General features: G+C 46.3%; 1 protein-coding gene and 1 long non-coding RNA gene across 5 annotated transcripts in view; one reads left to right on the plus strand and one right to left on the minus strand.

The window, feature by feature from the left end:
• Positions 1 to 27069, minus strand: part of HEXA (hexosaminidase subunit alpha) — a 56684-nt gene that overhangs the window by 21007 nt on the left and 8608 nt on the right. The window contains exons 2-14 of one of the 4 annotated variants that reach the window (XM_030814704.1): positions 15963 to 16088; positions 15003 to 15068; positions 13135 to 13181; positions 12512 to 12622; positions 10585 to 10686; positions 9969 to 10101; positions 8525 to 8705; positions 7509 to 7595; positions 7147 to 7219; positions 5988 to 6171; positions 5696 to 5786; positions 4907 to 5011; positions 3296 to 3596 (exon numbers count right to left, since the gene is read on the minus strand). In XM_030814704.1, coding sequence (XP_030670564.1) covers positions 3533 to 3596; positions 4907 to 5011; positions 5696 to 5786; positions 5988 to 6171; positions 7147 to 7219; positions 7509 to 7595; positions 8525 to 8705; positions 9969 to 10101; positions 10585 to 10686; positions 12512 to 12622; positions 13135 to 13181; positions 15003 to 15068; positions 15963 to 16088 — 1370 coding nt within the window. In that variant the 3' untranslated portion in view covers positions 3296 to 3532. Of the gene's footprint in view, positions 1 to 3295; positions 3597 to 4906; positions 5012 to 5695; positions 5787 to 5987; positions 6172 to 7146; positions 7220 to 7508; positions 7596 to 8524; positions 8706 to 9968; positions 10102 to 10584; positions 10687 to 12511; positions 12623 to 13134; positions 13182 to 15002; positions 15069 to 15962; positions 16147 to 27069 lie in introns of those variants that run through there. The other 3 variants (XM_030814702.1, XM_030814703.1, XM_030814701.1) reach the window with 3 other exon arrangements.
• On the plus strand, positions 3605 to 11245 carry LOC115835513. Its single transcript, XR_004030554.1, has 2 exons — positions 3605 to 6258; positions 9675 to 11245. It is a non-coding gene; the product is annotated as an uncharacterized LOC115835513 (long non-coding RNA).

The raw sequence follows: 27069 nt of genomic DNA on the forward strand, positions 1-27069 counted from the left end.
TGGTGTGATCATGACTCATTGCAGCCTCAATCTTCCAGGCTGAAGTGATCCTTCTTTCTCAGCCTCCTGAGTTGCTGGGACTACAACCACACACCACCATTCTCAGCTAATCTTTTAAATTTTTAGTAGAAATCAGGTCTTACCATGTTGCCCAGGATGGTCTTTAACTCCTAAGCTCAGGCAATCCTCCCACATCGGCCTCCCAAAGTGCTGGGATTAGAGGGATGAGCCACTGCACTTGACTCTGACATTTCGATTTTTTTTTTTTTTTTTTTTTGAGACGGAGTCTCGCTCTGTCGCCCAGGCTGGAGTGCAATGGCACCATCTCGGCTCACCGCAAGCTCTGCGAGTTCACGCCATTCTCCTGCCTCAGCCTCCAGAGTAGCTGGGATTACAGGTGCCCACCACTACGCTCGGCTAATTTTTTGTATTTTTAGTAGAGACGGGGTTTCACCATGTTAGCCAGTATGGTCTTGATCTGCTGACCTCGTGATCCGCCCTCCTCGGCCTCCCAAAGTGCTGGGATTACAGGCTTGAGCCACTGTGCCTGGCCGACATTTCGATTTTTAAAAATGTTGTGGAAAAACGTCACACACACACACACACACACACACACACACACACCTGCTTCAAAGAGGATTTTTAAAAACAATGGTGGCTGGGCTAGAAAAGATACTAATTTTCAACCTTTATTTCAAAGTTTATTTATTTATAAAGGAAATACAAATTTTGATAAACAAAGCACCCAATTCCTACTTATTTTTTTTTCTTCGTGGAAAAAAAAGTATGTGACACATACTTGTCATGCCCTGTATTGATTAAGCTTACAAAAGATATTGACAGAAACTATACAAATCTAGATTTTAGAGTGCTAGGAATGTTCCATAAGGTATGTGTACCTACATTAATACTAAATAAATTCTACCTACATACTTTCTTTCACCCTTTCCCAGTATCATTTCAGCTTTCCTCACAGTCTCACTGTCCCAGAAGTCTAGGGGCAATGACTCTCCATCACTAGTGCTGTGGTGGCACCTGTGCTCCCACATCCTGATATCCTGTCCCTATGGCAATCCTTTGAGATGTACCTGAAAACACCAGTGACATAGCTTTATTAGATTCCTAGAAGGGAAGGCACCTGGCATGCAGCCTCAGCTCCTACCAAGGAGAGGGGAGGTTGAAGATTCTCCCAGTCTCCATTCACTCCTTTGCTTTGATACCCGTTAGGCCTGCTTTGCCTCCTTAACAGACTCCTGGAATGGGAAGGGGTGGGGGTGGGGAGTGAGTGGAGAACTCTTTTCCTAGGATGACTGGAGCCAGGAAGTCAGTCTGGGAACTTCTCCGCCCCCTGGTGGTGCACAGCACACAAGATGGCCTGTGTTCCGCTCAGGGGTCGGACTCTCAATTTACAGCCTAGGTGAAGGGAGATGAGTTGGGGAAACAGCGATTCTGTGCATTGGAACAGACTGGGTGGTAACTGCAGGCCACTGCCTCTGACCTGTCGGCATTCGAGGTCTGACGACCTTCAGGTAAATGCTCTCATAATCAATGGACCAAAGGAGCAACGGTGGAGGGTGAGCAACAGCACACTTTACCAATGAAAGTCGTGACCAGGCCACGTTAATTTAGTGGTAAAAATAATAACATTAAAGAAAATGTTTACAACAGGAATAGAAAATGACAGAACCTTACTGCTTTAACTCAAGTGTATCACGAGCTCTGCCTTCATCCACTTGAGACTTAAAACTCAGTGTCTGCTATTTTTATTTAACATTATCCCAAGCAATAGTAACATGAAAGTTATGACCAGGAGGGAAGCAGGGTCGCACCTCTGCAGGGTCCTTGTCTTGGGACCACCCCTCCTACAAGCTTCTGGGTAATAGAGGTAAGGGGGCTCCTGTGGTGGGTGCCAGTGCTGGGACCTTAACTTGTGTATCTGGGCTATAGCCCTGGACTTGGCTAGGCTGGGCTGTGAAAATTCCAAGAATTCTGTTGGTAGAAAATGCCTACCCTGTCCTTACAGGAACGGCACAGGCTAGGCTGGTCTACCTCCCACCAGGACCTCGAAGGAACATGACCCAGGGGCTGAAGGATGGTGTTGAAGGACCGAGTTTTACTCAGATCCTTCTCAGCCCTGCCTTCCCAAAGTTTCTGTATCCACTACACTGGAAGCTTTCTGAAAAAAATGCCTGGAACCTGTCCATTGTACCCCCAGCCCAGGGCCCAGCCAAAGAACTTAACAAATAACGGCCAAGGAAATCCTCACCTAAAATGGCTGCGATGCATTACTGCCCCAGCCTCTGGCTTACAGTGTCACTTCTGCACCTGAAACCACCGGGGGGCAGTCTGGGTCCACGACGAGACATTTCCTTCTAGAGAAAATCACACCTGCAAAGACCCTCCGCAGAGCCATAGCCCACCTCCGCGCAGCCATCCATTCCCTGCGAAGATGCTTTGGGCTGAAAATGGTTGGGAGGAGGGGGATGGAAGTCGCCTGCGTCATTTTGGAATTGACCAGGGCCTCTGAGTCCTTCAACAATTTACCACAGGCCCACACGCGGTGGCTCACACCTCTAACCCCAGCACTTTAGGAGGCCAAGGCAAGCGAACATCTGAGGTCATGAGTTCAAGACCAGCCTGGCCAATATAGTGAAACCCCATCTCTACTAAAAATACATGAATTAGATGGACATGGTGGCACGTGCCCATAATTCCAGTTACTCAGGAGGCTGATGCACGAGAATCGCTTGAACCTGGGAGGCAGAGGCTGCAGTGAGCCAAGATTGTGCCACTGCACTGTCAGCCTGGGCGACAGGGTTTTTGAGACAGAGTCTCAAAAACAAAAACATAACAAAAAAACCCACTACCACAGTGCCTAGAGAACAATATGTGTTTAATAATATTTAAATAATGGTTGTATAAAATTGAAGCAGCAAGAAACCCAAAGGAGAATAGCTCTAGGGAAGGGAGATGGATGAGTATGCATGGGGGAGAGGCTATTCTGTGACCAGGTTGGGTCTGGAGCCCTCCACACTGTCCAGAACGCCTCCAAGCCCCTACATCTTTTTCCATCTACCAACGCCTTGAAGATGTAATGCAGAAGTGAGGTGAGCAGGCTGAGGATTAGGGCAGGTGTCTGCAATATGGTCAGGAGTGGGAGGGGAGTGACATAGCTCACAAGCTACGCAGAACAGCACAAAGGCTACAGGTTTCATTCCCAGCCCTCAACTTAAAAGACCTCGGGGCAGATACTGACTCCAGCCTGGCTGTGCCCTTACCCTAAGGCCATTCACACTTTTTTTTTTTTAAACACAGGTAATCCATGTTTATTATAGAAAAATGCCACATTACTCTTTATTGAATGCGAGCGCCAGCACTGGCCCCTTTCTCTCCAAGCACAGGGGCACGCAGGCAAGGGGCACGCAGGCAAGGGGCACGCAGGCAAGGGGCTCTGTCCCCTGGCCAGGATGCAGTGGAAGCCTGGCTCCACTACCATTCTCCTACAGCCAGCACCCTCCTCGGTGCCTGGGGCTCAGGTCTGTTCAAACTCCTGCTCACAGAAGCCTACATTGAGGGGTTGGGCCTGGACACCTCGCCTGCAAGAGGACATGAAGAAATGGCAAGATAAGCCTCTCAGAAGGGGCCCTAGCAACACTTTTCACACCAGTCAACAGTATCTCCTTCCCCATTTCAGTGACTCTCAAACTGTCACTGTACACCAAATGTACCTGGGAATCTCAATTCCAGAGATTCTCACTTGGGGTGGGGCAAAGTATTGGCAAGAATCTGCAAGCTGAACAGGTGCCTCAGGTGATTTTGATACAGGTCTTGGAGATCCAGAAACGTTGGCAACATCTATTTCTATCCTGCCTATCTCTGTACCCTAACCCCAAATAACTCAATCCCTTTAGAAAACAGGTGGATGTCTGAAAGGCAGCCAGTGCTCTTGGTCTACTTAGCCCTCTGTTCCTGACTCTAAAATGCTGTAAATATGGTGGCATTGGGGGACTTAGGTGCTGTCCTGTCCATGAATATGGACGTGAAATCCTGTCCTTGGGTCTCAGACTATAACCTGACCAATCTCCTTAGGGGACCTCTAGGCATGCTTCCCTTATTATCCAAGTAAGCAACATGCTTAGAGAACCAGCTGGAAGTTACCCAGTGAATGACATGGTTGAGGCTTACACACCATCATGCTCGACTCTCAGCCCAGGACTCTGCTCTGCACTAGGCTGCGTCCCCCAAGGACTCAAGACATAGCCAACGAAGGAATCAGGGAAATGACTATCTTACACAGGCACATCCCTGACAGAGGCAAAGGTGTCATGAGATCCTGTAAGTCGGCCTGGTTCAAATCCTGCTTCTTAGTGACTTTGGGCAAGGTACTGAACTTCTCTGTGCTTCAGTGTCTATCTCTAAAATGCACCTATCTTATGGGGTTGTGGTGAAGACTAAATGAGACAATATGTGTAACAAACTTAGCACAGTGTTTGCCACAAAATACAGTTGTCCCTCAGTATCCACAGGGGATTTGTTTCAGGACCCCCGTGGATACCAAAATCCAAGGATGCTCAAGTCCCTTATATAAAAATGACATAGTATTTGCATATAACCAATGTACAACTTCCCATATACTTGAAATGATCTTAGATTACTTATACCTAATACAATATAAATGCTATGTAAATAGTTGTTATACAATATTTTTTATTTGTATTATTTTTTGTTGTTCTATTTTTTTTTTCCTGAATACTTTTTATTGCAGTTGGTTTAATCTGTGGATGAGGGCCGACTATAAGCCTCTGTAAGTGTTAGCTATTGTTATTATTCTCTTCCTCTCTCTAAGGGGTTCCCCAGCCCTGGATCTGCCCTACTTCGCCTTGTGAAGGCCCCACAGCTTGCTTACCTCAGCAACTCACAGCGGAAGTGTGACAAACGTTCATAGGCAAATGTCTGGTCAGATGTCAACTTGTTGCTCCACAGCCTTTCGGCAACAGCCCCTGCTCTGGGCCTGGAGGAAAGGGGGCATGTGCCAGATTGGGCTCTGTATTCCCTGCAAAGGTGCTGGACATCCACAGGCTGCTACCTCTTGTCTAGGCACCCTGGACTAGCTCAGGCCAAAGGAAGTGATCAATACCTTGTTATGAGCCACAGCCAGGTTGGATGGCTCCCAGAGAGTTCTAGGGCTCAGCACCACCTTCATTAAAATGTGGGTAGCAATCCCACTCTCTTCCTCTCTCAAAGATATGGGAATAAGAATAAACCTTAAAGGCATCATTAACCACAATGACAGTGGCAGCAGCAGAGGTCCTTAAAATGTAAACTCTGCACACCCAACCATACTTGGTAAGGCTGCAGTGAAAACAGTAGAGGGAAGCCTTATTACAGGAATCATGGATGCTTGTGCTGGATCTTAAGCAACTCACCTATGTTCTCCAGGCCTCATTATCTCTCTGGGAAGTGAGGTTAACAATCCCTATCCCACATACCAAAGGGCGGCTGGAGAGATATAGATGGAAGTCATGTGGAGAGTGAATATTGCACACAAATCTTCAGAAGGCTCGTTGCACGGCCTGCTCTCTCTCAGGCCTGAAAGAAGGGTACTAGTCCAGAGGTGGCTAGATGGGATTGGGTCTGTAAGGGAGAACCCCTGCTCTCAGGCCCAACCCTCCACCTCCCCCCCAAAAACCCTTACCAGAGCCTGGGGACCAGGTTTGTGTTGTCCACATATTCTCCCCACATACAAGCCTCTCCACCAATCACCAGAGCCTTCTGCTCAGGGGTACCTGAGGGAAAACAAGCAACAACAGTCTGGTGATGGTGGGGTAACTCTAGGGTCCCTCTCAACCACCTTCCCAATGTGTCCCTCACCCCAGCTAAGTTGTTTCATTTACTAACTGAAAATGTCTGGCCCAGACCTCCCTGCCTCCCATCCTGTGCCCCAGCCCAGCCTCCTTTGGTTAGCAAGGAGAGCTCTCTGCTTTCACCTTCAAATGCCAGGGGTTCCACTACGTAGAAATCCTTCCAGTCAGGGCCGTAGGATATACGATTCAGGTACCAGGGGGCGGAGAGAAGGGCCCGGAAGCCAGCCTTGGTGACCAGTTCCAGCTCCTTCATATAGTTCACTGGAGTATCTTCTCGCCACACCTGTATGATTGTGTCTGGCCGAATCTGTTATAAAAGGTCAAATGGCAGTAAGGACACAAAGCTGAGGAGATTCCTGGGCCTTATTCATACACAGGCAACATGGGACAACAGGTGTATGCTCCCTCTGTTCCCCAGCAGCAAAGTATGTCTCTGTGACTCCTGACCATTGAGCTCACACCTCAGGACAGAGGCCAAGGAATCCAGGGCCCTAAGAGGCCTCTCTGCAGCTCTCCTTCCTGTCCCTCTGCAGCCTCCCTGTCCACACAGAGCTACTAATACTGGCTGTGAGCTGACGGAGGCAAGCAGTGGGACCCAGGAGCTGCCATGTCCAAAAGTCTCCAGATGTTTCTGGGGATGGGACAAGGTTCCTGAAGAGTCCTTGCATGTGACAGGAGACTGGGATCTTACTGATCAACAATAAAGGAGAAGGTAGCCTTGGTCCCACAGACCCAGAAGACCCTAATCTATGATTTAGGAAGACAAATCCAGCCTATCCAAGTAACCTAGCAGCAGAAATAGTTCTTAATTAAGTTTGTAGTGAGGGAAGATAGAAACTCTGATACATAAACCCAGGGCTCATACCACAGCAGCCTTTGGTTTTTTTGAGACAGGGTCTCACTCTGTTGCCCAGGGTCAAGTGCAGAGGCACATCTCGGCTCACAGCAACCTGTGCCTCCTGGGCTCAAGCAGTACCCCCACCTCAGCCTCCTAATTTTTATATTTTTTGTAGAGATGAGGGTTTCGCTATGTTGGCCAGCCTGGTCTTGAACTCCTAAGCTCAAGCAATCCACCTGCCTTGGCCTACCAAAGTGCTTGGATTACAGGCGTGAGCCACTGCACCCTGCGCTCTGTGGCCTTTCTAGAGAGAAAAGAAGAGTGCTCTGACCATTAAAGCCCAATCTAAACCAGGAGGATCAGTCTCTGTAGAGGCAGGGAGGAGCTGGGGAGACCAAAGGGAGGCATTGCTGGTGGCTTCTTCTCTTCTCTGCCCCGGCTCACCTTTACTTTATTATCAAACACCTCCTGCCACACCACATAGCCCTTGCCATAAGAAGAGACGATGTCCAGCAGCCTGGAGAGGAGAAGAGTGTCTAGTAAGTGTCTGCTTAGCTCAGACGGGCTCTAGACTGTTTGTGCCAGTGCTCTAGGGGTTGAGCCTGGCCAGGGGCCTATTCCTTATTAAGCAGTGTCTTTCCCCAGGGTTGAAAACCAACCACTCCAAACCTGAAAGGATGGGACAAAGGACAAGGGAACCCTACAGGGACCAGACAGTGGCCAAGCAGGGCCTGACTCGGTATGGAAAGGGAAGACCCCACAGGAGGACCCCCAAGGGACCCCACCCACCCTCCTTCCTTCCTCACGTCTGGATGTAGAAGGACTCCAGCTGCTTGAAGTCCTCACCGAAGCCTTTCTTCCTCATAAAGTCCTGTATATCTGGGTTGGACTTCCTGAATCCCAAGAGAAAATGAAGATTAATCTTTCAACATCCTGAAAGCCTAATGCCTGGGGATTAGTCACCTGGCCCCCTGTAACTTCCTGTTTTCACCTGAAAAATCAAATAAGCAAGGATCTCAGAAGCCCTACATGTGGAAAGTGGCCAAGCAAAGTTATGTGAAGCAGGTGGGCTGTTGACACAGGCTGAGAAAGGCTGATTCTGGACCTGAAGAGTTTTAAGTTCAAACTCCCAAAGAGAAAACATGCTAATCCTCTCTGGACTGCAACATGAGAATCCAAGGTCTTAACTTAAAGCTCCAGCACACTGGATTCCGGCTTTCCTATCTGCTCTTCCAGTTGGAAGACAAGCCTTGATGTCTATCACCTGCTGCAGATCCCTTGCGTTACGACGTCCACATTTTGCTCACATTGTTCTCCTTCTGGAATATTTCCCCTGCTCACATCTCCAAAAAGCCAAATGGTTTCCCCAGATTCAGCTCTAGCGCCCTCTTCTCAAAGAAGCCCCCAGCCTCTTTTGAGCTCACTAGAACCAAGGGTTTGGACTTTACAACTGAATACTAATTAGACACTGTCATCTATTAGTCTTGAATTCTGTGTCTTGACTCTTCAACTAGACAATTTTAAGCCTTCATAAACAGGGATTATTTTTCTCTATCCTGAACTTTTCCAAGACAATTCTGTGCCCAGGGCTGGTTTTTCTATCAATACCTCAAGGATATGAGAGTAGGAAGGAAGAGGTTCACAGTGAAATCCTTGCCAAAATCAGGTAGGATCTCTATGTAGATGGGCAGAGGACCTGAGCAATGTGAGCCCATACAGACCCCTGAGAGCAGCAGCTAAGCTAAACAGCCCCTCGGGTGCTAACCTCTATTCTGAGTAAGCAACTGATCAGGCCACAATGGGAAGATCAAAGGGCTCATACCAGCAGGTGAAATCAACCTCATCTCCTCCAAGATGAAGATACAAATCTGGAAAGACAGAGCTGACTTCTAAGAAGAATGTGCTCATGAACTCATAGGTATTGTTGAGACTGGGATTCACTGGTCCAAAGGTGCCAGAGGGCTCAGACCCAGAGTAGCAAGGAGTCAATAATCCAGGGATACCTAAGCCAAGAGAAAACCCCATATGAGTGTCACAAATACATAAACCCCCATGCACAGTCCTACACGTAAGGACACGAGTCACACAAAGCAAGACAAGTGTATTCATAAACATCACACACATTTAGGTAGGCACACTCAGGCACTCACAGACACTGGTAGTCACTACCATTTAGTCACAGTAAAAAGATACAAACATATCCACAATCATAGACATGCAGAGGCTGAGTTCCAGCCAGACAACTGTCAGTGCACACACTCTTGCCTGGACACACTGCTTCTAGCAGGCGCCACCCTTGCTCCCAAGGCTGCTCTCCTCACAGGCCTTTAGGCAGAGAGAGAGCCTAATCCAGCCAAACTGGCAAAATCTTTCTTCTCTATCTCCTCCTGTAGGTGGGGTCAACCATCACCCAGAATCTTTGTAGATTTCCTAGGGTGTATCTCCCTTGGCCCAGAGACTACTTCCTGACGCTGAGGTCACAAGATATCTTCAGGGTTTTTTGTTGTTGTTGTTGTTGTTTGTTTGTTTTTGAGACAGAGTCTTGCTCTGTCGCCCAGGCTGGAGTACAGTGGCATGATCTTGGCTCACCGCAACCTCTGCCTCCTGGGTTCAGGCAATTCTCCTGCCTCAGCCTCCCGAGTAGCTGGGATTACAGGCGCCTGCCACCACGCCTGGCTAATTTTTGTATTTTTAGTAGAGGTGGAGTTTCACCATGTTGGCCAGGCTGGTCTTGAACTCCTGACCTCAGGTGATCCATCCGCCTTGGCCTCCAAGAGTGGTGGGATTACAGACATGAGCCACCATGCCCGGCCAGTATCTTCAGTTTTCTATTGGCCAGTAGCCCTTTTCGACCGTCATTTAACCTGCATTGGGGGCTCACACTGGAGGGCTGAGGGTATACGGAAGAAAGGGAGCAGGGGTAGTGACTGACTCTGATCTCTGCAGGCTGCCCTTGGGCTTCTTTCTTTCAGATTCTACCCTGGTGGTCAGATTCCTCGGCATCCACTCTAGGCACAACTACCTGCAATGGCATCTGAGAAAAATGTGCCCTTACATAGTCTAACAGTACATATTTTAATAGTAAGAAGCAGCCTCCATTGTCCAAAGTGAGTTCTTCCTATCTAAATTCCCAGGTGGAAGAAGTCAATGGAAAACATTCTTCCAAGGACCAAGACTGGGATATGCCACTTCCATGAGCCAGTGCCCTGAAGCTTCACTCTGAGCATAATAAGCAGAGTCCCTCTGGTCCCAGACATCATTCTTACCTGGTCCCCAGGACAAAGTGTGGCCAGGAGTGTCAAACTCTGCAAGCACGCGGATACCCCGGAGCCGTGCGTATTCAATGACCTCCTTCACATCCTGTGCTGTGTAGATGTGGGTGACAGGGTTGTAGGACCCCTGAAAGGCACAAGACACCCTTCAGGTTCACATTTCCGAAAGCTAGCAGAGTAGAAGATACTCAAAATGCCCACAAGACTCCCCAGATATCAGAAAACCTGCCCATAGCCCTTTGGTGTCAGGGACTATTTTCAAAAAACTTGATCATTCAATTTCCCAGAAGTTATCACATCTGTTTTATCTGAGTATCATAATGCCAGTGAGATAATCATGGTAGGTATTAATATTATGTCCATTTAACAGAATATAAATACATAAAAAGGGAATAAGGCCAGAAGAGATTCTCTCCTGAAGGTCACAAGGCAAATTATTGGCAAAGTTTTGGACTTGAACTCAAGTCTCCTGACTCCAAATCCAGTGTCCTTCCCCTATATTGGTCTAAAACTGGCTGGTTAGGATGAGAGACCCTGTTCTTGCCAGCAGGGCCACAGCCAGATTCAGACATTGACCCATAAACTTGGTCAGAGTGAAATGGGGACATACCTTTCTCATGAGCTCTGGAAAAGTGAAGCTCTCATATGGGAAGGAAGGATCATCTACCAGATGCCAGTGGAACACGTTCAATTTATTGTACGCCATGACATCCTGTAGGTTAAAGTGCACACTGTGAACTCATCACAGTCTCTCCAGTTTCAGCCTCAAACTTGCGATGTTGGGCAGGCTCTCAGGCTGCTCCACACACCCCTACAGGCTTGACCTGCCTCAGCTCTCAATTAAATGTTTATGGGGTCTATTAAACCTTCCCATCAGGGAGGGATGACATGGAGGGAAGGTCCAGCACACTTCTACTTTTCCCAGAACACATCCAAAGATGGATGACAGAAGTGGTCTTTCCTCTTTTTGAAATAAATTCTGGCTACATTAAGAGGAGGGCTGCAGCTACTGTGGTAGCCTGGAATCTTCCAAAAGCCTGAAGATAACACTTCCTCTTGCCATTTGTGTTGGGTTGTCTGACTGATGTTAAGCCCAACTGTGAGACCTCCTGGGAACTTAGTAGCCTCTTAACTCATAATCTCAGAAGCCAAGGCTGGCAGATGTGTCACCTCCTTTGGTTCCGTCACAGGAGCAAAGGAAAAGGCAGACACAGGAACTGGATCAGGAACTGTCAGATAAGACTGCACATTAAACTCAAGAGAGTTAGGAACTTCCCCAGGTAAGGCTTTTTTTTTTTTTTTTTTTTTTTGAGACAGAGTCTTGCTGTGTCGCCCAGGCTGGGGTACAGTGGCACAATCTCAGCTCACCGCAACCTCCACCTCCCAGGTTCAAGTGCTTCTCATGCCTCAGCCTCCTTCCTTCATTTATTTATTTATTTATTTTTGAGACAGGGTCTCTGTTGTCCAGGCTGGAGTGCAGTGGTGCAATCACAGTTCATGCATCCTTGATCTCCCCAGGCTCAGGTGATTCTCCCACCACAGACACCTGAGTAGCTGGGACTACAGATTTGCGCCATCATGCCTGGCTAATTCTTTGTATTTTCAGTAGAGATGGGGTTTCACCGTCTTGGCCAGGTTAGTCTCGAACTCCTGAGCTTGGGCAATCCACCCACCTTGGCCTCCCAGAGTGTTAGGATTACAGGTGTGAGCCACTGCACCCAGCCCTGAGGTAAGGCTTTGAATGTCTCTCTCCTATGACCTTGTTCTAACTAAAGTTAGCTCTGCCGGCCAGGTGTCGTGACTCATGCCTGTAATCCTACCACTCTGGGAGGCCAAGGTGGGCATATTGCTTGAGCCCAGGAGTTCAAGACCGGCCTGGGCAACATGACAAAACCCCAGCTCTACAAAAAATACAAAAAAAAAAAAAAAAAAAAAAATTGAGACCCTGTCTCAAAAAACAAATATAGTTAGCTCTGCCAATGAAGCCAATTCCCCTAAACATCTGTATCCCTGGAAACAGCCTGAACATTGATCTATAGTAGCCTATACAGTAGATTTAAGTCACTCTTTGTTATTTTCTGAGTCTTGGAGCAGCTCATCTTCTACATTTTTCCCAGGAGCTCATAGAGTTACATACAATCTCTTTTTTTTGAGATGGCATCTTACTCTTTCACCCAGGCTGGAGTGCAGTGGCGTGATCTCCACCCACTGCAACCTCTGCCTCCCGGGTTCAAGCGATTCTCCTGCCTCAGCCTCCCATGTAGCTGGGATTACAAGCATGCACCACCATGCCCAGCTAATTTTTGTATTTTTAGTAGAGACAGGGTTTCACCATGTTGGCCAGGCTGGCCTTGAACTTCTGACCTCAGGTGATCCGCCCACCTAGGCCTCCCAAAGTGTTGGGATTACAGGCGTGAGCCACCACACCCAGTTCATACATTCTCTCTCTCACTCTTTAAGAATTTGGAACTTGGTCTGTCCAGTTGCTCTATCACCCCAGAACTCTAAGTGTGAAGAAGGCCTTAAGGCCTGGTTACCAGAGTGTCCAGGATGCTAGAGAGTGGCAGGTAATGGCGAGATGTATCCAACAGCAAGCCCCGGTGAGGAAAGCGAGGAAAGTCCTCGATCTCAGTCTTGTTGATAAAGAACTGTGCAGAACACACATTGAACATGTCAGATTCAAAGGAAGCTTACTACGGGGGCACAGGGAGATGAAGACAACTCTCCCAGGATTCTTAAAAAGCCAATCTGTGACTGTTCTCAGGGTCACTCTCTCCCTAAATGCTCCCCACCTCTATAAATGACCATAAGCAGCCACCTTCCCAGAGAGCAAATGTCCAACACCAGCCTAACACAACTGTCCCATACACCACTCAGCCTACAAATTCTGGATTTTCCTGTTAACATAGTTTATTTTATTCAAAGCAGTGTGGCCTCAAGGTCATTACTAAATGATGACTCAGGGGGACCAAATTACAGTGATTCCAAACAGACCAAATCTACCAAACCAGTTTTCCACCCACATCTCCTCTTCCATTTCTACTGGGGCTATCTCAAGCCACCAGGATCCTAAGGCAAAATAAGATTTTTCTAGGATTCTCAACATTGGGATCCAACCCCAGGGATGAAAAAGGAGCCCTTCTTGAGGGTCCACACTTACTGTGCCCTCAGCAGATTTCCAAACAAGCTGGCTAAAAGTCTCCAGACCTAGGAAGAAGCAGAGAGGCAGAGTAAAGACTCAGGGAGTGGAAAAAGAGATGTCTCTATTTGGAAGGTTCTCAATGTAGCAGAGCACAACGTTTGAGTACACAGTGAAAATGGATGTAGTGGAGGCTTGATGATTTTTAACACTGATGAAAAGGGGATATTAGGAAGCCAGTATCCATCTTTACTTCTGTATTTCATTTTGGGAGATGTCAGAGTAAGGGTTTTAGTGCCCCTCCTTACAACATACTAACCTTCAAAACCCACATACCTCTTATCTATATTTCCTGTGCCTTGACAAGAATATTGAGAAGAGAGGCCAAGACATATACTCATGAGGACAGACACAGAGACAAGTCAGCCTGCAAGAGTTGGGCTTTTCATGGATAACCCCTATCAGGAGCTAAGAGAGCTGAGAAAAGGGGTCCCAGAATAAATTGTGAGAAAGTGATCATAAGCTTGGGTTTCCAAGGAGCCTGGGTTCATGGCTGGACCTAGAAGATAAAAAAAAATCATCCACTCTTCCTCTTCAGAGACTGAGAAGAGACCCAGCTATAGGGAGCTGAGGTGTGGTGGACAGCAACTGCCCCAGAAGGACTCCCCTAGTCCACTGACACTGTCTCCTAGAGTCTAGCAAGGCCCACACACAGGTATGTTGAATCCAGAGCATTGTATGTTCTCAACAGCTAGGGCCCCTCTTCTGGAAACCCTGCAGAAGCCCCATGAAAATTATCAGAGTCCCCAATTTCAAAGTGAAAGAATCCATGAGACCTCCGCAGTCACTCAGCACCTGATTTGAGCAGACTGCTAGTGTACTGTTTTGGCTTCTGCCCACTCTGACTCTGACACCCAGCATTCTGGAGTCCCAGGTCCTCCCTTACCTCTAGCCTGACTCACCATCAGCACCTGCATGAAAGGTACAAGAGGGCAGGAAGGGGAGGCATCATGCTGTTGTTCCAAGCATAGAAGTGGGGCAAGGGAACGAAGACAAACTAAAGCAAGGTGTGGAATTCCGAGAGAGTTTCCCTCACCATTCACCAGCAGAGGGTTTACCAAAAGTGGGAGAGATACTTGGCTAAGTCTGTATCTAGGCACCAAATACCTTCTCAGTAAACCCAGAAGAAGGGCAAGGGCCAATAGTTTAGCCAGTAAACTCATTTTCTCCAGAAATAATGTAGTTCTAAATATTTCACTACTATTTATCTTTTGTTTGCATGTATCTATGTTTTTTGTTATAGTTTTCCTTTTAAAAAAACCTTTCCAATTACATGTCTTCAGCAAGAGCTGGACAGGCAGTGTCTGTGGTAGCATCATTCCCCCTGCCCCCAGCTACCTGTCTCCTGCTGGCACGTAAAGCATCAGCCCGCAGACTCTCCCACTGCTTCCCAGAGCCCCTGACTAGGGCAGCAGCAGTTGCTGATGCTGCACAAGGTAAAACCTGTCAACTTCCAGGGACAGCTCCACAGAGATGGGAAAACACGCCGATTGCTCCCATAAAACAAGCTTCCTGGCTGGGCGCGGTGGCACACACCTGTAATCCCAGAACTTTGGGAGGCCGAGATGGGTGGATCACTTGAACTCAGGAGTTCAAGACTGGCCTGGGCAATATGGTGAAATCCCATCTCTACTAAAAATACAAGAATTAGCTGGGCATGGTGGCAGGCACCTGTAATCCCAGCTACTTGGGAGGCTAAAGAGGGAAGATTGCTTGAGCCTAAGAGGCAGAGGTTGCAGTGAGCAGGGACTGGGCCACTGCACTCCACCAACACCAACCTTCCCACATCATCCTTTCTCTCTCTCTTTTAATCAGCCCCAATTTGTTACCTCGGAGAGCTCCCCAGACAGTCTCAGAGAGGAGTAAACACTGGTCATCATTTATGGTCAGGGTATCTGAAATGACAGAAATGAACTCATTTAGTTGGTTAAGGTTTTCTATTCTCAGATTATAGACCAGATGTTCTATATAAATCATTGGATTAAAAAAAACCAGTAAGACCATATATTTTTAAAAATCTTTCAATGAGATGTCCCCAGAGCACGACAGCTGTAGGATGGCCTGGTCTGGGGCCAGAGTGGGAGGGTGGTCACCACAGTGACTCTGTAGACCCTGGATGATGATGTACAGCAAGAGTCAGGCTGGAGCGGAGTTCTGTACAAAGCACCACCTACCTCATGGGTCAGTTTCCACAGCAGAAAGATGAAAGAAGTCTTTTCCTGGCAAAGGGAACAGGGATGCCCGCAGGGGTGAGTGCAGCACGTGATGCTCCCAACGCCTTTGTAATCACCCTCCTTTCCCCTTCCTCTATGCTTCAGCTACTTCCTCCAAGAAAGTGAGGAAGGAACCAAACTCAACTGTTCACTTTGGAGACTGAGAAGTCCCCAAATGCTGCTCAGGGAAGACAGGAGGCAGTCACTGGACTAATGACTTAACTTCATCTCAGTATAAGTGACCAGAACCCCTTCTTTCCCCAGTGTAGGGTCTATTAGAGAAAACTAGCAAAGTATACACTTTCCCAAAATAGAAATGTATTCAGTCCACCAGGTAGGTGTCCTGTGGGACTCAGTGAAGAGCCAGTGTGATGTTCCACAGCCAACCTTTAGCACTGGTTAAGTTTCTGCATAGGAAAAACTCATCTTCCATGGCTCTCAGCACTTGGTGACCCTCGGTCCCCATGGTCAAGGGGGACTCCAGGCCGAGCATCAGCAGTTTAGGCCAGGCCATCCAGAGTTACAGCTTCAGACAAGTGCTTGCTCTTCTAAGACAGGGAACAGGATGGTACTTACAATTCTCCACCGACTCCAAAGTAGGAAGCTGGTTACATCCAGGTGTGACTACAGAGACAACCAACACATTCTTCTCCAGTGTATGCCGTTTTCCTGGGAAGACAGGGTAAGCTTGGTGCGGCCAACCTGCCCAGAAGCAACAGGCAAAACCAAGACCCTAGCTCTAGTCCCTCAGCTCACACACCTGTGGTAAAGGAAAGGGAGGACATGGCATTTACCCTTGGCGTAGGCACTGCCTGATCATCTGTTCAGCTGTTTCATTCTCGTTGTGCCCCTCTTCTCCTCAGTAGCTGCCCTGACCCATGTCTGAATGCCCTGGGTGACAGCTCTTCTTAACCAGGGCTCTATATTTCTGGCTGCCCTTGGCCTGTACCAAAAAAACAATTCCATGACCTCAACAATTGCTTCTGAATGAGAGGCAGCTCTAGAGCATTGCTACTCCAAGTATGGTCTGCAGATTAGCTGCCAATTTGCAAACTGTGTTACTGGCTGGTCACTATATAGAAAACTTACATGAAGCCTCAATATAAATCAATGATGTCAGAGTAAACACACTGTCTAGTTCTAACATTTTTTCATACAAGATTTTCTTGATGAAGAGATCAGTCTTACATTCTGGTACATATGCTTCTTATCTCATTGCAGATTGGCCTATTAAGTAGTACTGCTCTTGAGGGCTCCAGATGAAGAGTTTCCAGTTTTGCAAAAGCCTAGGAGCTAATGGAGCAGATGACAGAAGGATCAGGCAAAGGAGGCCTGAGATGATGCAACTGATACCTCAGAGAAGGTCAGGGTCACCCGCCCATCTTGCTTCCTTCCTTCCTCTTCCCAAACAGGTTCTCTATCCAAGGTAGATTTTACCCTAACAGTGGAGGGTCACCCAGTATGAACCAACATAGTATCTAATATAGCTTTACAGATCCTTGTCTATGCAGAAAAAATGCCAAAGCCAAAATATGAATACACTGTCTCTTCTCACCCTCCTGCTGGTTCTTCCCTGTGATTTTCAGGGTGGCTCTGATGTTATAGCCCCAAGCCTTAACTTAATGAACCCCTCTCTATTCTATCCTTTCCTGGAGCCATATTCATCCCACTGGCATCACAACATCCATGACTTCTTATGGCACTACAATGTCAGGGATAGGATGGCCTGGCAGAAGGCAACGAGAGAGAATTCAGAACCAAACTGGAATCTCAAATGTTACCCATCTCCAGGCAGAAGGAATCCAAGTGCTCAGATCATCTCAAGGAAGCCTGCTCAGACCTCTTGAGCACTACCACATGGCTGTATCTCAGCTCTTAGGTCTGCCAAGAAGCAAGCCAATAAGGGGGCCTTTCCTACCATCATGAATAAACACATTCTTTCCCTTACCAATAAATACCCTGGATCCCCACACCAATACCTGCCTACATTCTGCAAAGAGGAGGGAATCTGAGGCAACTCTGGGCCAGGTCAATTCACAACTCCACACTTGAACCCTAAAACTACATTGTTACAACACAAAAGGACAAGCAGACCTTCAAGGCAAAGACCACACTCAAGGCAGAATCCGTAGGGTCATCTAAGCAGACAGGCTACAAACCCATCTCCACAAAAAACTCTACAGGGAGACCAATGAGGACTTAACCTAGCAGCAAGGGTGAGGAAAAACTATACCCCATCCTCTGACTTCTTGTCCCCACTCCCAACCCCACACATCATGGAGCCCCAATATCATTGTGTGGAGAGCTCATCTGCATATCTACCCAGGCAGCCATCCAAAAGACAGCCGAAGTCCTGAGCTTTAGTTCTAATCCTCTGGGGCTCAGCCTGCCACATAGGGAGAAATCACAACTAATCCATATGCAACTACCATGGCTTGCTGCCCTCATGACAAAACAAGAGAGGCTGAACAAACACCAGGTTTATCTGAACTATTACTTGGAAGACAGAAAAATACCTAATCTTTTGATTTTTAAAAAATTTATTTTTCTAAAACACACCTGCACTGCACTCCCTAAATCTGTAGTCTTTTGGAGAGTCACAGACTCCTTTGCAGATCTGCTGAACAGGAAAGCACTTTTTTTCCCAGAACAATGCCCCTAATTTAAGGGCATTTCTCCAGAATTACAATTCTTCCACTCCCTGCCATCAATCTCATGGTGAATAATCCCTGTCCGAAGTTCTCTCAGTGACTCATCTGGGTTTGGGCTGAAAGAAGTAGATACAGGGGCATGGCTGCTGTTTAAACAAATTATGAGAGGGATGTTTGGGGGAAGCAGCAATAGGAGAGCTGGCAAAACAGGAGGGACACTAGGTCATTGCAAAGGATGTAAATAGGGTATCACCACTGTGGTTTTCCACCTCCAAGCTGCTACTTTGCCTGGCTATGAAGAGGGCAGGAAATAGGCAGGGGACAGTAGCACAGCCGCCTCTACACACACCTGCCCACACCCTGAACACTGAGAAGCACCAACGTGTGGGAAGCACAGTATAGCAAACAGCCCGGTCAGCCAGCAATGTCATGAGCACATGTGCCATGAGTCCAGCTGGAACAGCAGGAAATTGAGAAGCCTCCAGGGCTTAGGAGGTAGCATGAAAAACAGACCAGAGGGCTGGGAAATCAGGACAGGTTGCTTCTGGTTCTGGTTTTGCTGCTGCCAAGCTGAGCAAGTCTCAGGGCTCCCATTTCCTTCCCTGTAAACAGTGGCAGGGTGGGACCAGATTCCAGCTACTCCTCTTCAGATCTAAGACCTTGTGATTCCACAGACAGATAATACACTCCAGGGTCCCATTCCAGGACCACAGCCTTCTACCTCTGCAGCTCACTCATCTCCCTGCTTTCAAGTAAACCTACTCTTCTCTTTGGGTTCACTGAAAACTTTGCATCTTTTTTTTAAATCAAAACAGTAGTACAGGCCTGGTGCGGTGGCTCAGGTCCATAATCTCAGCACTTCGGGAGGCCGAGGCAGACGGATCACTTAAGGTCAGGAGTCAGAGACCAGTCTGGCCAACACGGTGAAACCCCGTCTCTACTAAAAATACAAACAAATTAGCTGGTCATGGTGGTGGGCCCTGTAATCCCAGCTACTCAGGAGGCTGAGGCAGGATAATCACTTGAACCCAGGAGATGGAGACTGCAGTGAGCAGAGACTGCACCACTGCACTCCAGCCTGGACAATAGAGTGAGACTCTGTCTCAAAAAAAAAAAAAAATAGTAGTACATATTAGTTAAAAAAAAAATCAAACAGTACTACCAAACAGTAGAAAATATTTACAATAAACAAATAAAAGTATCTTTGGCACCCTTCCTTAGTCCCCTCAGTAAAGAGATAAACATCACTGGTAGTTTTCTACCCCTGTAGTACCTTGTAGAGTAATTTTGTCTTATTCATCACAGACAGGTCATCTCTGGACATGGAATTCTCAGAACAAGGATGCTCCTATCACCAAAGTCCTACTGTTGAATCTTCTCCAGACTCCAGTACTATGACCCCTCCATTTCCCTTCTGTTCTCAGTCCTCTCTCATCCTTGCTTCCTTCCCTGCTGGCCTACACGTAGTGATCCATCACCTCAAATGCAATCTAGCCAATACTCTCAACGATCTGTCTCTTTTCTTCTGTCACAACCAATGGGCAAAACTTTCAAACCTGGATCAATCTAACATCTGCCTTCTGTGCCCTAACATCTGGCTACTGTACCCTACTGGAGGGAAGGGAGAAAAATCACAAAAGAGCAGGATTGGACCACTGCAAAATCATGGTCTCCATCTTGGCTGGGCCCTTGATGCTACCCTGAAAATTCTTCTATCTCCATCATTGCTTCATTCTATTTTCTACACCTTCCTCAAGTCTACCTGATTACCACCTCCCTTATGCTCAGCAGACAATCAGAAGAGAACTTTCAACTATCCCTACCCTCTTCCCCTCTCCCCGCCGACAAAAATATCTGCAACACACACCTGCCTGTACCTTCTCCCGGACTGCCACCTTGATGGAAGGGGTTTCCTTTTACCTGTGCTCTGGAGCTCTTCTCAGTCTCCTCTTGTATAAATTATTTCCCCTTTTCCCAAAGCCTTCAAATTATTTCTTTCAACTCTCACCAGCATTAAAATGTTTGCAATCTTCCTGGTCTCAACTGCATGTCACCTCAAACACTCACTCTTTCTTTTGCCTTTCTGCCACAAAGACACTCTAGAGGAAATGTAGCCTGGGCAGCTAAGGACCTGAACTCCAAAGGAAGACAGATCTGGATTCAAATCTTGGTTCTAACACTTTCTAGCTGCAGGCCTTCCCTAGGCAAGTTATTTACCCTCTCTAAGCTGCAGTTTCCTCAACTATAAAATGGGGATCATAATACCTATATAATTGGGCTGCTGGGAAGGTTAAGTGAGTTAATACATGTAAAGTGCTTAGCTCAGTGCCTGGTACATGGTATGTGCTCATGATGTTGGTCATGCTTAGTATTTTGCAGCTGCTTCCTTACAACCTATCTATTCCTCAATCCACTATAATCTGGCTTCCTTCGCCATCACTTCTCTCAAAATGGCTTCACCAAAGTCCTGTGGTTCTGTAACCAAATTCAAGGGACTCTTTTCCATTCATTCATTCATTCATTCGACAGTAATTTATTACTGAATGCTTACTATGTGCCAGGGTGTTGTAAGTGCTGGGGATACAGCAGTGGTCAAAACAGACAAAAATCCCTGCTGTCAGAGAGCTAATAGAAACCACTCACTCCTTCTGGGACCTCTTGACAGCATCAGACATCCCTGACCTTCTTGAAACTAAACTCCTTTAGCTTAGGGGACATTGCTCTCTTGGTTTTCCTTCTAACTCCTTGAATATGCTTCTTCATTCTACTTCTCCTTTACCAACCCCAATGTGCTAGTGTTACCCAGGGTCTCCAAGGCTCCAAACTTCTCTCTTTCCCTTCACTTACGCTCTCCCTAGACAATGTCATCCACTCCCACAGCAGGCCAATGACTCCCAAATCTATCTTTCCAAGCCAACTCTTCTTCTGGAGCTCTAGACTTGTACACCTCCACTCAAATGTCTCAAAAGCCACTTGAATCTTAAACATAAAACTAATCTAACTCTTCATTCCTCCCCCTGGCTGATCCTCTCTCTCACTTTGATAACAGCCCCATCTATTTACCTACACCAGAAATCTCCTTCTTCTATACCTTCCACCTAACTGAGTAGATCACAAGTTCATTAACTCAAAATAACATTTACAGACTGTCTGCTATCTCAAACATTGTGTTAAGCACTGAGATTACAACAGTAAAAAGACTTTTAAAAAGGCTTACAATTACACAATCCTTATAGTCTCTTAACACATCGCCATTTTCCCAGCCCCACTGGGCCAAAGCCTTAATTCAGCCTCTTGTAATTTCTCACCTGGATGACTATAAAAAATCTCCCAGGCGGTCTTCCCCTGCCTCCAGGAATACCCATGTCAATCTACTATCCTCAGGGATATTAGAATATGAAGATAAGAGCGTGACAGTCTCTGCTTAAAAGCTTCCAATGGCTCCCATAGCTTTCAGAATAAAGTCCAGAATTCACTGGGTAATCATAAGAAAATGCCTTCTCTTTTTCTGCTCCTGTGCAGGAACTCTCACAATGAACAATGAACTCTTAACAGAACCCTGAAAATGCCATATTTTCTCCATATTTTTCTTTGTACATATTGTTTCCTCCAATTGAAACAAACTTTGCCTTCCCTCCACATCTCTCCTAATTAAGAAACAGCTCTGTTTTCCTTTTAGGAAACACTTCTGTTATTCCCCTGCCCTTTCCTAAGAGACCCTCCTATGTGATCATGCAGCAATGTATACATACATTTTTCAAAACACTTATCTTAAGATATGCTGTTTATTTATCTATCTCCTCACCTAGGTTGTGAGTTCCTCAACAGGAGGGACCAATCTCAGTGTCTTTGTATTCCCAGTGCCTGACACACAGCAGTTATTCAGTACATGTTTGCTGAAAAAATGAATGATGTTGGAATTCAAAAAATGCGTATTTAATGTTATGATTGTGCTATGTGATAATCAGGCATAAATAGCAAGTAGTTAATGTAGAGATTACTTTTATATCCCCAAACCTAGTATTTCTGAAATCCTGAGACTGGGGTGGGCGATGCTAAGAAGACACCCAGACTTACACAAAGTGCCTTTTCAGACACTGCTCTGAAGACCTCTGGATCCATAAATTCTAAGATTTAGGTCTTTCCACTTCTCTGAGAGGAAGAACTCGTTGTTGTATTAGGGTAACCTGGAAACTATCAATCTTTACTTCAGTGCACAATAGCCTTTCCCTCTACCACCCCTGTTCCCTCCTGAATCAAAACAGTTCCATCGTATCAATGTGTTTGATTCACAGAATCCTAGCAGTATGGAAAAAAAAACACATTGGTTTTGGTTATAAAATGTTACTTGATTTTGCTTCTGGACTGAAAACTAAGAGAGGCAACCCAGACTTTGCCACCTTCCCATTCTTTAATGTCTACTCTGCCCCCATATCCCCTGGTACCCTCCTAGGCTGGTGCCAAAGTTTGTTCCCATGCCCATTTTGTTTTCTTCCCCCTCCCATCTTTATACACATCATATCCAGGTTTCATCTCCCCCATATTCTGCCTAACAAAAGCCCATTATATCATTCATTTCCCACTCATTTCTTCATTCCAACCAAGATATATTGAGCATTTAATGTGCATCAGGAACTGTGCTAGGTGCTGGGGAAGTTAAAAAGAAAAACAAGCCCCGGTCCCTGCCCTTGAGGAGATCACAGTCTAGCAGGAGAGATAAACACAAACAATAATTACAAACATTGTGATAAGGGCTATGGTGGATTTAATAGCCACGTCCAGGAAAGGTGGAAGGCTTGACATTGAAGGTGACCTCTGAGTGGGATCTTGAACCCTGAATTGGTGTTCACCAAGCTACCAAGAGGAGAAAAGGTATTCCAAGCCTGGGAAGTGAATTGGTGTGGTTAGGAGAGAAGTCAAGGCCAATATTGTCAAACTTCTTATCCCAGTAAAGTGGGAGTCTGTGAAGCCAACTGCCCTGAGCTGGGGCCTTCTCCTTAGTGCTGCAGAATTCAGTCTAGATCATGGTACCTCCTCCTGTAAGTTCCAAGATTCTTCACCCTCCACAGACTATTAATACCTACTTGGAAGTATCACTCTTTCCAGCCCACAGATGAATCCTGAATGCTCTTCCTTCCTCTCATTCCCATCCCATATTCTTTGGGTAAAAGTTGCCCCCATCTTTTTTTTTTTTTTTTTTTTTTTTTGAGACAGAGTCTCGCTGTCGCCCAGGCTGGAGTGCGGTGCTGCTATCATAGCTCACTGCAGCCTCAACCTCCTAGGCTCAAGTGATCCTCCTGCCTCAGCCTCCCAAACAGCTAAGACTACAGGCGTGCACCAGCATGTCAGGCTAATTTTTATTTTTATTTTTTGTAGAGACAGGGTCTCACTATGCTGCCCAGGCTGGTCTTGAAGTCTTGGCCTCAAGCATTTCTTTGCATTTACTAGCCAAATTCTTTTTGCTCTTTTTTTTGAGATGCAGTCTCACTCTGTCGCCCAGGCTGGAGTGCAATGGCGCTATCTTGGCTCACTGCAAGCTCTGCCTCCCAGGTTCATGCCATTCTCCTGCCTCAGCCTCCTGAGTAGGTGGAACCACAGGCAAGCGCCACCATGCTCGGCTAATTTTTTTTTTTTTTTTTTTTTTAGTAGAGACGAAGTTTCACCGTGTTAGCCAGGATGGTCTCGATCTCCTGACCTCATGATCTGCCCGCCCTGGCCTCCCAAAGTGCTGGGACTACAGGCGTGAGCCACTGCGCCCAGCCATTCTTTTTACTTTTTAAAGCTACTTTTATTGACTTGTTGCAAACATCTGCCTCATTTTATCCCTTATTTTTTAACCTTATGCTTTCTTTTGCTTTAATTTTTATGTAGCTAAAGCTATGACTCTTTTCCTTTATGGTCTCTTTATTTGCTTATTTAGAAAGGCCTCCTCTACCCCTAAAATTATAATAATAGTTTCCTTCATTTCTGTCTAACACTTCTATGGTCTTTTACCTTCAGATCTTTAATCTACCTGGAATTTACTTTTGAGTTTGATATGAAGTAAGGATTTATTTTTTTCCCAATTGGATAACCAGACATCCTTACGTATTTATTGACTAATACATCTTTTCACATTTGATCAGAAATACATCTTTGATCATATATTAAATTCCCACATATATACACATGCTTGCTTGTCTCTGGAATCTATTTTCTTGGCAATCTTATTGTCAGGAAAATCCGCCATGTCATATCTCTACCATATGTTGTCACTTTGCCCAATATATAACCCCCTTGGCTCACTTCTGGTCCTGCACTTCTATTCTTATACATGTTGCTTCCTCTTCTCCACCAGACCACCTATACTACATATCACTCACCTTGTAAACCCTTTGAGATCTTGTTGTGTAGTTATTTAATTACTCAGTCTCTTCTACTTCCTCCCTAACTGAAGCCTGGCTCTCCCCAGGAATACCACACACCACTTCCCCTACAACATGTTCTGAGAGGCAGCCACTTCCCACATCATAGGGTTGAGAAATGGGGCTGCTTCTGGGTCATCCATTCCACCACCACCAAGTAATAAAACACCTTTCTTCTGTGGTTCATGTCATCCAGCTGTTAAATCTCCAGCTCTCCTTGTTACAACACTCTGTAGCTTCCTGATCACTTCTTTATTCACTTAATTTTTCTTTTCTTTTTTTTTTTTTTGAGATGGAGTCCTCCTCTGTTGCCCAGGCTGGTGTGCAGTGGCGCGATCTCGGCTCACTGCAATTTCCGCCTCCTAGGCTCAAGTGATCCTCCGACCTCAGCCTCCTAAGTAGCTGGGATTACAGGTGTGCACCACCACACCTGGTTAATTTTTCTATTTTTACAAATTAGATGGGGTTTCACCACATTAGCCAAGCTGGTCTCAAACTCCTGACATCAAGTGATCCAACAGCCTCAGCCTCCCAAAGTGCTGGGATTACAGGTGTGAGCCACCACGCCCAACCTTATTTACTTAATACTTTGGATCCTGGTGCCCAGTATTCCTCTCCACCCCAAGGCTGGCTATTATCCTAGATGATTTTAACACCCAAGAGGAAGAACTAACCCATGTTCTGGCTTAGCAGTCATCCAACAACATCCTCCTCCTCCTCAACCACCCTCCTGTGGTTGCCTTTTGGACCTTCTTCTCCTCGGAAGTGTTCAAACTCATTCTCCCAAGCTCTAGCACTACATAGCTGTTTGCTAGATACCTCACAGTCAACACGTCAAAATCAAATTTACTTTTCATGATTCTCACTCTACCTCTCAACCTCTTAATTTCACTGATGTTTTTTTTTTGTTTGTTTGAGACGGAGTTTCACTCCTGTTGCCCAGGCTGGAGTGCAGTGGCGCAATCTTGGCTTACCGCAACCTCCACCTCCTGGATTCAAGCGATTCTCCTGCCTCAGCCTCCAGAGTAGCTGGGATTACAGGCATGCACCACTATGCCCAGCTAATTTTGTATTTTTAGTAGAGATGGGGTTTCTCCATGTTGGTCAGACTGGTCTCGAACTCCTGACCTCAGGTGATCCACCCGCCTCAGCCTCCCAAAGTGCTGGAATTACAGGCGTGAGCCACCACCATCAGCCAATTTAGCTCTTTTTACTCCTTCCCTTCCTCTCCTACTATTTTCCCTATCTTTGTTAATGGCAGCACAAGTGAATGAGAGCCAACATTCAAACTGCTAAGTCAGAAATCTGGAAGTCATCCTCAGCACCCTTCCCCTCCAACCTAACTCCCACTTCCAAGCAGCCACCTCCTAAATCTCTCTTCAGTCTTTCTAGTTTTCTCTGTCCTTACAGCTATCAACCCAACTTCAGCCACTATTCTCTCTTATCTAGGCCCCTGTTGGCAGTCTTTTAGCTGGGCTTCCTGCCTCTAATCCCACTCTACAGCAAGCCCCAGTGTAGCCAGAGTTTAGTAACATCACTTATCCTGTTGACTGGACTTTACTGGCCTTCTTTGACCTTAGGATAAAGCTCCATTCCTTACCAGGGCTTATTAGGCCATTTCATGACCTTTCCATCTATCACCTCTTTAGCTTCAGAACTTGCTGATCCACCCTAGAGTTGTGTACTTCAGCTAGACACCTTGAATTCCTTGAATATGGCATGAAGGCTTCTCGCCTGTAGGCCTTTTCCACACGCAGTTCTTTCTATGCGGAATATTATCTTCACCCCCACCAACTTCTACTTTTAGATCTCCTTCAACAGCTCTCCAGGAAAGCCTTTTCAATGTGCACCTTCTCCTTTTCCCCTCACACACTTAGGTCGGGTGTTCCTCTTCTGCACTCCCAAAGTACCTTGTGCTTCAGTTATCATAGAAAAATATCACACTCTGTCTGTCTGTATCCCCACTTCCAGAAACTGTAAATTCTTTAAGGATGGGGCAGTTCAATTTAATATTCCTTGGACCTAGTACTATTGACAATTAAAGTTACTTAATAAATACTACTTGTACTAATAGATGGGAGGAGGGAAGAAATGCTACTGGAATCTGGTAACAATGGGCCAGGGATCAAAATATTCATAACCTGAGTGCTAATGAGTAACCAGATGGTAGAAGTTACTACCTATTTGAAGTAATTAACGTTAAGATGTGATTAGAGCTTAATCCTGCCAGAGGCCAGTAGTTTTCCAAATTGCTAACTGGATTGACAAAGACGTGTATGAGTATACTACAAGACTGTACAGGGACAAAAGCAAAATTTATGCATGACTGGAATTTCTGCTCCATCCCTACAAGCTGTGTAACCCTGGGCATGTTATTTAGCCTCTATGGCTCCATTCTCAAAGATTGGGATAACACTGACCTCACAGAGCTGTTATGAAGATTAAAGGGCAATAACATACATCAAGTGCCAGACAATAAATGCTAGTTTCCTTTAGTGTTCTACTTCCCTTTTCCCAATAAGACAGTTTTGCCCCAGCAAACCTCAACTCTCTCATTTGGCCAGAGGAGTCCTGGGGCAGGGTCTCCTATGGCAAAGCCACACTCTAGGAGCAGCTTCCCTGAAGGGT

Source organism: Nomascus leucogenys, chromosome 6, assembly GCF_006542625.1.
Source record: "Nomascus leucogenys isolate Asia chromosome 6, Asia_NLE_v1, whole genome shotgun sequence".
Classification (NCBI taxonomy): Eukaryota; Metazoa; Chordata; class Mammalia; order Primates; family Hylobatidae; genus Nomascus; species Nomascus leucogenys.